Source organism: Ostrea edulis, chromosome 5 (assembly GCF_947568905.1).
Source record: "Ostrea edulis chromosome 5, xbOstEdul1.1, whole genome shotgun sequence".
NCBI lineage: Eukaryota > Metazoa > Mollusca > Bivalvia > Ostreida > Ostreidae > Ostrea > Ostrea edulis.
In genome coordinates, this window is record NC_079168.1 from 79069410 (window position 1) to 79080938 (window position 11529).

General features: G+C 36.9%; 1 protein-coding gene across 1 annotated transcript; it reads left to right on the plus strand.

Moving 5' to 3' along the window:
• The first annotated feature begins 2239 nt into the window (after positions 1-2239).
• On the plus strand, positions 2240-11158 carry LOC125651650 (uncharacterized protein CXorf65 homolog). Its single transcript, XM_048880348.2, has 5 exons — positions 2240-2797; positions 3515-3601; positions 5749-5865; positions 10572-10667; positions 10934-11158. The coding sequence occupies exons 1-5, from the start codon at positions 2773-2775 to the stop codon at positions 11068-11070; spliced, it is 462 nt and encodes a 153-aa protein (XP_048736305.1). The 5' UTR covers positions 2240-2772; the 3' UTR covers positions 11071-11158.
• The last annotated feature ends 371 nt before the right edge of the window (positions 11159-11529 follow it).

Below are 11529 nucleotides of genomic sequence, written 5' to 3' on the forward strand. Positions count from 1 at the left end.
CCCCCATAGGCTGCTTAGCTAGCTGGATTAACAAGAGTGATACAAATTTGAATATTTATTAATCGTAATCAGAAACAGAGTGCAAATTTACATATATGGCGGAAAGGGTCGCGTGCAATTTTTTGTGGGGAACTGGGGAGGCGGCCAGTTTGACTACCAACGTAGGGGCAACACAGGGGGCCCTATGTGGACATAGGTGCCTGGACTTGAACGGGTGGTCACGTTCAAAGGGGGAAGAGATCTCTGCGCATCTCACCTGTCTCATGCGTGCTACCTGGTTTAAAGAGCAGTTTCCAACATGCACTAGCCTGTAGCATTCCCTAGGAGGTGGATGTGAGCACAGGCACCAGAACGGTGGATATATATAGCGTGTTAGATCTTATGTACCCCCCCCCCTTTCCAATGAATGAAAGATATATACATAAGTCACATATTAAATGAATTGAATGTCAAAATCTTGTTAGAGTATCAGTGACGTGTTGAACAACCTCACTGTTGTATTTAGGACCCAGGTGATCTCTGGCGGGTGTGAGCGATTGCCCCTGGAATATTTCGCCCACATGCGTTGGTACTCCAGAAGAGTAGAGGAAGCCTCTCTCTCTCTCTCTCTCTCTCTCTCTCTCTCTCTCTCGTAGAGTAAAATAAAAAAAATTCGCATATGAATATCAAGATTTCTCACATATAAATCAAAATTTCCGTCCGCATATAGATATCAAGATTATCGAATACAAATCAAGATTTCCGCATAAGAATAACAATATCATTAGATCAAAAGTTCAACATCTGACAAAAAAATCTAAAGTCACACGGTTTTCACGAGACCATCCCTTCAAAACTAAATATGATATATATTGAAACTAACCGATTCGCAAGTAAAACATACGAGTATAAATAACACTCTGTATACCTTTTCTACTGTTTATTCAGAAATGAAAGTGAACATTAAAACGTTAAAATGTAATATTATTTGGAAGTTTTTAACTCTCATTTCAACTCACCGTGGTTATTATTATTATTCATTTATAAAGCGCAAAACTACATATACTTTCTATGCGCTGGTTGTTGGTTTTTCCCCACTAGAGCGTGATCGATGTAGATCGATGACAGAAACGTACGGGAGTTTCTAACCCAACCCCCCTCCCCCTTCCGTGTTTGGCATTAATAAAAAGTATTAAAGAGAGCAATGATTATTAAACATAGAGACTTGAGCAAGTCTATATATATCCTAGAAAAAACCAAAACTGATTTTTTTTTTACTGTGTTCAAATTTCTCAGAGGTCATATTCATAAGAATTGCAAGCCTTATTTCATGGGATGGTTACCTGTAAAATGCGAAACGAAATCGAAAGGAAACGAAATCTACCGAAGCAAAACGAAACCTACCGAAACTGGTACCCTTATTTCATACGACATGCCTGCTGTTGTAGGCACGGTGAAATAAATACAGTACGTATACTTTGGAGTATTTCTAAGAATTCATAATTTTTATGAATGTACACTATACACGTACAAAGATTTATTTTCAATTTTTAAACATTAAATCATGCATGTGCTTTAGTTATGATATTACAGCTTGGAGATAATGAATTTGTTTAAAATGTGACGTTGCTTTCGTGATTATATTTTGCCACAATTTATGACGTTATAAGTGTAACGTAAAGTGACACCAGTACCGTGCGCTTAGTGTATACAATATTTTTTCTAGTATAACCTTGAAGTAGACATAATATTTGTTTCAAATATGAGTTATCACTGGGTTGAATGCTGTCTAAAGTGTTCCGTACTAATTGTTAGGCCGTTTGATTACGGCTTACTCTGCTTACCTGATCAAGATATAGGACTCGCGGCGGGTGCGACCGGTCAACAGAAGATACTTACTCCTCCTAGTATGTCCAGGACCCGTGTTTACCTTCTCTTGATTTTGTATTCTATTTAGCATTTATGAAATTGATCACTGTTTGTTATTTTCACTTGAAATTCACTCCAAAGCCATTGCAAAGCATTTATACAAACCTCTTTTTTTTCTCCCAAAAATACCTCGATTTATATGGAATAATCTTTTACTACCGTTCGGGATGCATCAGGACGGAGGGTGCTTTTATCTAAGTATACACACAGCAACCAGAGAAAAAGATGTTTCCTTTAATGTAATTGATAGTATCGAATATAAACAATGGGTCTAGACAATGTTTTATAGACCGGGTTAAATCTTTAATTATTGTCTCTGCATGAGACAAAACGTCTGACATATTAGTGTCGTTTCCAAGTTTCCATAAAGTTCATCATGAGTTTAATGGAAGTCCCCCTCTTCTGTTCCATCTCAACTGGGTATACCGTTTATCTCGTCCATGCGAACAATCAAAATGGTTTTTATTGTCGTCAAAGTGCAGTATCTCTCTCTCTCTCTCCCATAATGGTGCAATATGCACTCTGCAAGTTTAAATCTCTTCGAAAACACGTGCACAGATCTATTTAGAGAGGAACCCGAGCCTTTAAACCCCCGCTTGAACGCCTTATCCCCAGAGCGTGCTCATCCCACGGAAGACTCAACATTTTGTTTTTCAACACCGCTCCATTTCAACTGGGGGTTTTCCTTTACATTGTTACTGTTCACGTGTTTCTGTGGACTACTGTTTACTCTCTATCGAGACAACATTGATACAACAGTTTTCGTGATTTCTCCAGCTGTAGAATCGTATCTGTGTAACTAACAAAATATCAACATGATCTGAAGTAGTGGAACTTGAATTTAAAGATTTTAATTCCTGAGACATGTTCGTGACAGTAAAATACGGAGGCAAGTATGAAATTAATTATTATTATTATCATTATTTTTTGCAGCATCGAAAATCTAATGGTTATATAATCAAAGTTCACTTAAACTTTTCTCATTTCATAATCAGAACTTATTTGTAATCAATAGTTCTTGTTCAATAGCCCAAACGTATTGAATAAACTTAAAATTATTTCTACATTAAAACCTTTTCTTTCGCATCATGAAAGAACTTTGAATTAGATTTGTAATTCATTCATCTTTATTGATCCCAGGTTCTGTATGACGCATTTAAAGCTGGTATAATATTTTAATTTCTTACAATTGCTTTCCCTCATGTGTGTTTTTACCATGATGGTGTGTGAATTGTTCGGTGTATTCGCGAGTTGTCAATAAAATACTGATATGAAAGTGATAAGTTGCGGTTCTCCATTTTATTGGTTTAACGATTTATAATTTACCTTTCCAGTTTGTTGATAGCACTTGGAAATGGAGTCCGAGTGGATTACTTTTATTAAACACAGAACGACTGTGACCTTTTTACACTCGGTTGTTTTACTGCCTCTTACAAGAAGTGAATGTTTTAAGCTTCTCTGAGCAAACGATCATTTGATGGTTCTTTTCATGTATATCGTTTTATGTTCGTCTTTCCACACGAATTTATATAGTTGACAAATGTTGAATAAAAGAGTACATGCGATAAAACCTCAATACTTTTTAATCTCAGCCTGTATTTTACAGACGAACAAACTCGCCTCTTTAATGCCAATTGCAGAAACGATGTACTTCTCCAACATATCAAGAAGCGGTGTGACTGTCATAGGGAGGGTAAGTCATATCGGGGGGAAACCTATCTGTTTAAGTCAAACAAAGCCCTCTGTAGCACGGTTCTGTAAAATGTTGACACAGGGCCTAGACTATACATACGTATACAATCAGACAGAACGCCAGGGCAGTGTTTACCTAACAGGTGGTTTTAAATATTTAAATCTTTTTTTCCTAATTAAGATGTAAGATAACAATGCTAACCGTACGTTCATTGTTGTAATGCCGGTTATTAAAATGATAGCTGATCTCTTGGGTAGATATTAAACAGTTTATCATGTCACGTCAAGGACTGAATCCTCCGGTCGTGTGCAGGTAGTCGGTTAAGTAGTCACTCTGTGAGTCGACGAGTCCTTGTGCAATACAATTTCATCAACAATATTTTGAAGTTTTGTTTTTCAAGACACCCGGTTATTTCCTCGGATGGAGGGTCTAAAAAAGCGAAGAGGCAATTGACCTTTAATGTACTTGTATCTAAGGCAGATCGATTACACTCTATTGATGTCTTGTAACGATATACATGTAAATTGATTTAAGCGGCCTATTCTCGGGCAGTAATGATGCATTTCGTCATTATCCTGGCGGCAATAAATAATGAAGACAACTTGACCTTATGACCTTAACCGAACCAATCACATAGTGTTACAGTCAGTGTGAAAAATACACAGAAAAACATTCGTCGTACCACTTCTTTTCAACAATAAACTAAATGTATGACATTTACTGAAATAAAAATACGTCATATTGTTTTACCTCCCTTTCGAGAATTATTTACTCAGAGACGTTACCAACTGAAGTGACACAAATTGGCGCCCAGGGCCGTAGCAGTGAGGGTTCTTTATCAGGGCTGTAGCAGTGAGGGTTCTTTATCAGGGCTGTAGCAGTGAGGGCTCTTTATCAGGGCTGTAGCAGTGAGGGCTCTTTATCAGGGCTGTAGCAGTGAGGGCTCTTTATCAGGGCTGTAGCAGTGAGGACTCTTTATCAGGGCTGTAGCAGTGAGGTTTCTTTATCAGGGCTGTAGCAGTGAGGGCTCTTTATCAGGGCTGTAGCAGTGAGGGTTCTTTATCAGGGCTGTAGCAGTGAGGGTTCCTTATCAGGGATGTAGCAGTGAGGGCTCTTTATCAGGGCTGTAGCAGTGAGGGCTCTTTATCAGGGCTGTAGCAGTGAGGGCTCTTTATCAGACCCGTAGCAGTGAGGGTTCTTTATAAGGGCTGTAGCAGTGAGGTTTCTTTATCAGGGCTGTAGCAGTGAGGTTTCTTTATCAGGGCCGTAGCAGTGAGGGTTCTTTATCAGGGCTGTAGCAGTGAGGGATTTTTATCATGGCTGTAGCAGTGAGGTTTCTTTATCAGGGCCGTAGCAGTCAAGGTTCTTTATCAGGGCTGTATCAGCGAGGTTTCTTTATCAGGGCCGTAGCAGTGATGGTTCTTTATCAGGGCTGTATCAGTGAGGTTTCTTTATCAGTGCTGTAGCAGTGAGGGTTCTTTATCAGGGCTGTAGCAGTGAGGGTTCTTTATCAGGGCTGTAGCAGTGAGGGTTCTTTATCAGGCCCGTAGCAGTGAGGTTTCTTTCTTGTGCCAATGTCGGGAGCTCCATTTTTAAGATAATGTCCGAAAGACCCGTGGCATTCGTGTCTAATGTTGGATGGTTGACGTAGAAATAGTCCTTAAACAAGATTCCATACAAAATCTAATTTCTGTGGAAACTAAAGGGATAGGAAAGACCGAATATAAATAACCCTTCGTTTCCACAGAAATTAAGCAAAAACAATCTTTTTTGGGGGGAGGGAGTGATAATGAAATTATTTCTGGTTCACTTTAGAAGAAATAATATCAGAAATATTTACAATTTCTTGCCACAATTTATGGCAGAGACCTGGTGATTTAAAATTCTCTTAATTTTCATTTTCAAGAAGTCAATATCGCGATTAAATTGATACATTCCCAACATTAGTTTGCCTTCAAGGCATAGTAAAAGGATCAGAAACCATTGACATTTCCAGGATTATCTGTGTTCATTTCATCTGAATAGGGCCAAAAATGTCCTATGGGGACTTTTAAAAAAATGATATTTGTTTTTTGTTTTGTTTTTTTTGTTTGTTTTTTTTAAAACCTTGCTCATTAGGTTTCATTCTAATTCTAAAACTGTTTCAGATATCGTGGAACTGTCAGACGAGAAAGGAGTGGTGAAACATCTAAGAAACTATCCCTATGACTACGGAATAGATCATCTTAGAGAACGAGAGACGCTGATTCTGCTCAAAGTAGATGGTAGGGGTTTCTAGTACCGCTGCTGGGAGTTTTTAAAACTACTTCTGAATCCAGAGGGTTTTAGTATCTACTACTGCTGAACCCTAGGAGTTTTTAGCTCACCTGACGCGAAAACTCTTGAAAGTGAGCTTTTCTGATCAAAAGTCCGTTGTCTGTCGGCGTCGTCGTTGGCGTAAACTGTTCACATTTTCATCCTTTTCTCCAGAACCAAAGAGCCAATATCAACCAAACCTGGCGCAAAGCATCCATAGGTAAAAGGGATTCCAAATTCTCCAAATGAAGTGTCATGTCTCCTTTGAAGGGGAGATAATCACAAAAATGCAAAAATAGGATTAGATCATTCAAATATCTTCTTCTCAAGAGCCACTGGACCAGATAAGCTGAAATTTACATGAAAGCTTCCTGACAAAGTGGAGATTCAGGTTTGTAAAAATCATTACCCCCCGGGGGTATGTTGGGGTCACAATAGGGGTCAAAGTTATACATGCAAATATATAAAGAAAGTCTTTTAAAATCTTATCAAGAACCACTGGGCCATAAGAGTGTAAATTTACCTGAAAGTTTCCTAATATAGAGTGGATTCAAGTGTGTTCAGATCATGGCCCCCGAGGGTAGGGTGGGACCACATAAGGGAATTAAAGTTTTACATGCTGACAAAAAAGAGATAATTTTATAATTTAGGTTAAAATCACGTATTTCACTATAGTAATCAGTGGAAAACAGAAATATTTTTAAAACATCCCCCGTAAAACACAAATTCCTTCTTACCAATATCATAAATTGTCATCATGCAATTTTGTACCAAAATTTTTGTTGTTTTACAGCGGGGGGGGGGGGGGGGGGGGGGGGGGGGGGGGGGGGGGGGGGGGGGCACATGTTTACAAACCAAAAACACAACGACAATGTTCACTCTATGATCAATTGCAAATGAGGTTAAAGTGTGAAAAATGAAGATTAACCATTTTTTACTCAATAATATCAAGTGATCTGACAAATTAAATGGTTATTTATTTATGTCAATAAGGATTTTGAAATATGTGACGTTTTATCGCAATTCACCTTTGAATTAGAACGCTTTACCCGATATAGTATTGCGTTGTGTGACGACACAATTGAATGAGACGATTGAACAATTTGAATGACATGTTTGATGTAATACAACAAGAGTTTTCATCGGCCGATTACAGCCCGCCCACTTTCTCGAGCGGATTCAGTGTAGCTGGAGAACTGTACATAGCTCTCTGAAAAGATCCACCTCTTATAAAAACCTTCGATTTACGGGTCACAAAAAGCTGCGGACGGTTGAGGCCTGAAATCGGTGTATTCTTGTGTTGCTGTCTCATAAACTCAATATAAAAAAATCTTAACATATTTTCCTACTATATACTTGCGTCCAAACATACCTTCAAATATTCATTAAAGCCACACACCACCCGAAAACTCGCAGCTTCAAATGATTTCGTTTGTTGACGTAGCCATGTTAGGTAGCCGGTCAATTCGAACTCTTGCTATTGGTATCTATTCATAAAATCGGTTGTAAGTTATGTATTCGCTCTTCATTTATTATCAACACGAATAATTAATAGAAATTAAAACATTTTTGTACCAGTTTTTGTAATTAGGTAAAATAAGCTCTAGATGAACGAAAATGCTACATAAGCCCATTAGATGGAGATCGGCCGGCGCGGCCGCTCATGACTAATGAAAGCCGCACTGCCGTGAGTTTAGCTTTTTGAATAATTATCATTTAATAGGACTGGGGTGGTATATTATTTAAACAATTTAGCTAAAATATTTGTGGGGAATTAGTACACATCTAGACCTATTGTGCCAATATGGAAATGAACCGGGATTCGAATTGACTGGCTACCTAACATGGCTACGTCTACGAACGAAATCATCAAAAGCTGTGATCGAGTTTTTGGGTCGTATGGGGCTTTAATAAATATTTGAAGGTGTGTTTGGACACAAGTATAGTAGGAAGATATGTTAGGAATTTTTTTTATATTAAATTTATGAGACAACAACACAAGAATACAACTTTTTCTCTTTCTTCCTTTGAAGTTTTTTTCCATCTAGCATCTGGCCGTCATGTTTTCAAATGCTGACTACTCCCGTATAAGGGAATTTGGGCGGACTTATACATATGGACCAATGAGAGTTTCTGTTGCATTTCGCAATTGTATTACAAACAGATTCAATTGTGTCGTCACACAACGCAATACTATATCGGCCAAAGCGTTCTAATTCAAAGGTGAATTGCGATAATGCCCGGTTTCAAGGAACATATTTTTCTACCCTCTAATCAAAAGGATTTGAAATTAAAAGCAATTAATTAATTAAAAATGGTATAAAGATTAATGATCAATTACTAATGAATTTTACTTTGCATTTTGAAAAATATCATTAGCAAATTGGAAAGCTTTTTAAAATATACGAGTTGAAAATGTAGGCGGGAATCCAGAGTTAGCGTGTGTAGTTCTTTACATGAAAGCTTCCTGACAAAGTGGAGAATCAGGTTTTTAAAAATCATGACCCTTGCTGTTAGGGTGGGACCAAAATAGGGAATCAAAGTTTTACACACGAATGTGATTGAAAGTAAGTACTTGAACATTCGTATAAAATGAACTTGGCGAGGAAAATCGGGCATTACTTTCTCATAGCATTTGATATCATAATGGTGTTGTTGCTTAGCAACCAAATATATTTGAATATAAAAAATAGATTATTTTAGATTTTAACAGAAAAGATCTTTGTTTTAATGTTGCAATATTTATACTATTTGGTGGAACATAATGGCAAAACGTCTTATTATTAGAAAATGATGAATATGTATATGAAATACGAAATTTCCATTTTATGACCTTTGATCTTAATTCTCTTCATTGTATTTTTTTGTTAAAAACCTTTTAAAATGATTAAGATCTAGTCAATGATTATATTTTTAAAATAATGCGACATTTACTAATCATCATGCAATGTAATTATGTTTAAATTGTGTCGAATGGATGTAGAAAGGCAAATTATGGTCAAAATTACACCATGAGTGTTGTTACTTAGCAACCAAAATAATTGTTTGTCAATAAAATTGATTAATTTGATTGTGATGTTTTTTTTAGTATTTTAAAAGACACATCAGCTCATACATTTAGAATTTCCTATTTCTGACTCCATTCTAGTGAGAGGGGTCGTAATATATATATTCCAGAGAAAAAAGATTGCAAAAATGTGCACTTAAATGACCTTTGACCCGTAGAACTCTTTGGGGTCATGGGATAACATGACAAACGTTATAAAAAAAAATGTTCCCTGTCCAATTCGTAACAAAATTATATGTCACATGCCTACCAAAAATCGTGATATATGCAGATGTAACTCGATTTAAAAATATTGTCATTTAGTCTTTGAAAACCTCTAAAATGTACCGGTAGAGAAAGGGTTAATGAATTTTTAGTAGTTATACCTTTGAAAAAAAAAATCTAAACCAAGGTGCTTGTATAATGATAGTTTATTGCCAGGAACTGCTGCTCAGGTGAGCGATGTGGCCTATGGGCCTCTTGTTAGAACTACTGCTGGGTTTTTATAACTACTCTAGAACCCAGAGGGTTTGATTATCATGAATAGGTTAAAGGTAGAAAGGATGAACTTGAGCAGTTAAGGACCTACATGTATCAGTTTAGTTGACTGCCCGTCTTATTTGTTGATGTTCAGACAAATCGCGACTATTTGAAGTGCTTTGATATGTCATCATCATAATCATTTGGTTGCCACTGCTGCATGTTGATGGCAGAGTTTTTAATTTGACTAACATGGTATTTTAGTGATTATGCTTTTCGTAGATAAATTCTAGTTTCTTAAATTCATTAAATTGATTATACATGTATTTACACTGTGTGATAGTGTCTTTAAAGCTCCATTTCTTCTTTTCTGAGCTTCAGTCCAAATAAGAAAATTTGTTTGTGAATAGAGCAAGTTTAGCTCATCTATGTAACTTGCATTGGAGCATGCAAGTGCTTAAAGAATTCATTTACGATCACCGGACTATCAGTCGAGGAAGGTACTTTATGATTGGTTGAATCATATTTGACGGGTGTACATCGCAGTAAATGAGAGACTGTCAATTTATTACCGTACTACCGTACATAAAACACACGTCGAAGAGTAAAAACCAACACTATCTGTTTATCATTTGCAGTGGTAAATAAAATGAAGCATATCATACGATGCATGCAACTTATCAGTAGTCACTCTGACTTCCGGTACTTCCTGTAACTTATCAGTAGTCACTCTGACTTCCGGTACTTCCTGTAACTTATCAGTAGTCACTCTGACTTCCGGTACTTCCTGTAACTTATCAGTAGTCACTCTGACTTCCGGTACTTCCTGTAAAACTCATTGGAGCGTCAACTGCATTAGGCTACTCTTGTTGAATAATATCCGGTAATTCTGATTTAGGGGAGGGTTCGATTTTGCAAATTTATTTCAGTATTGTTATACATGTATGTCGTATTCATATCGCTAGGAAGACTTAAGGCACCCAAAATAATTACAATCAAATTTATTTCTCCGTTGGTGATTTGTTCTTTGGCCAATGTATGAGAGACCCCTGCACGTTTTACCGAGATATGATAAACCCAAATGATGACCCGAGGTTATTTATGATACGTTAAATACTAAAGGGATAATTAGAACTAATACGCTTTCAGGAGGCTCTTTTGCCGACGAGAATGAATCTACAATGGGGGACAGACTTACTTACGTTCCACTCCTTACCAGCATGGAAGGCAACCAAGAATTTTTGGGTGAGTATTTATCATCACGTACATCGCAGTTGTCTAATAACGTGTTTAATGGGATACGTTATTAAATTTCCGGAACGTTTACATTTTGTTAGTTTATATAGATATGTCAATATTTGTATGGTTGACACTGTACAAATTTGTATAGATTTAAAAGATAATGTTTGAGCCAGTTTGTTTCCAGTGTGAACAGAATGCATATATATGTCAAATGCCTCGATAAATATGTATATATTTTTAGGCCATGGATTGATTACATATATTTTTAGAGCTCATTAACCCAAGGCCACAGTCGCGAAAAGGGTCAGCGCGTGAGGACGAGCGACGCGCGAAAACGAAAGGCGGGAAATCTGCTCCTTCCACCAAACGACAGTCTTCTAAATCTGGCACGAAGAAGGCATCCTGACACCTTACGGTTCTCTTTTTTTTTTGGTGTAGTGTAAATGGTTGTGTGTATTTGTATATTTGTGTTAAAAAGTAAATTATGAGGAAACTTTGGCTGTCATTTATCATTGTGAAGTCATCACTACATTCCATATCCTCCCTAATTCTTTGTTTGATTCTACCATTCTCTCCATAAATCCAACATCTTGCCAACTATTCTTAGAAAAAATGCAACAAATCTACGATATTGGAAGAAAAACAAATTGATAGATACTGAATAAAGATTGGCAACATGTGGTTCAAACAGCATATCGTTCCATAAATGAAAGAGTACATATATATAGACAAAAGCAGTAGAAGATATGAAAGAACACAGAAATAACTCGATAATCTCTTTAATAAGCTAGTTTATCATTTGTGTAGCAGATTACAAATTCATGTTATAATCTATCATTGAAACGCAAATGCGAGGGTTGATCCA

Coding starts and splice junctions, on each gene's coding strand:
- LOC125651650 (XM_048880348.2), top strand. CDS start 2,773: ATGTTCGTGACAGTAAAATACGGAG. Junction 5,866..10,571: donor GATTCTGCTCAAAGTAGATG/GTAGGGGTTTCT, acceptor ATACGCTTTCAG/GAGGCTCTTTTGCCGACGAG. Junction 10,668..10,933: donor AGGCAACCAAGAATTTTTGG/GTGAGTATTTAT, acceptor ATATATTTTTAG/AGCTCATTAACCCAAGGCCA.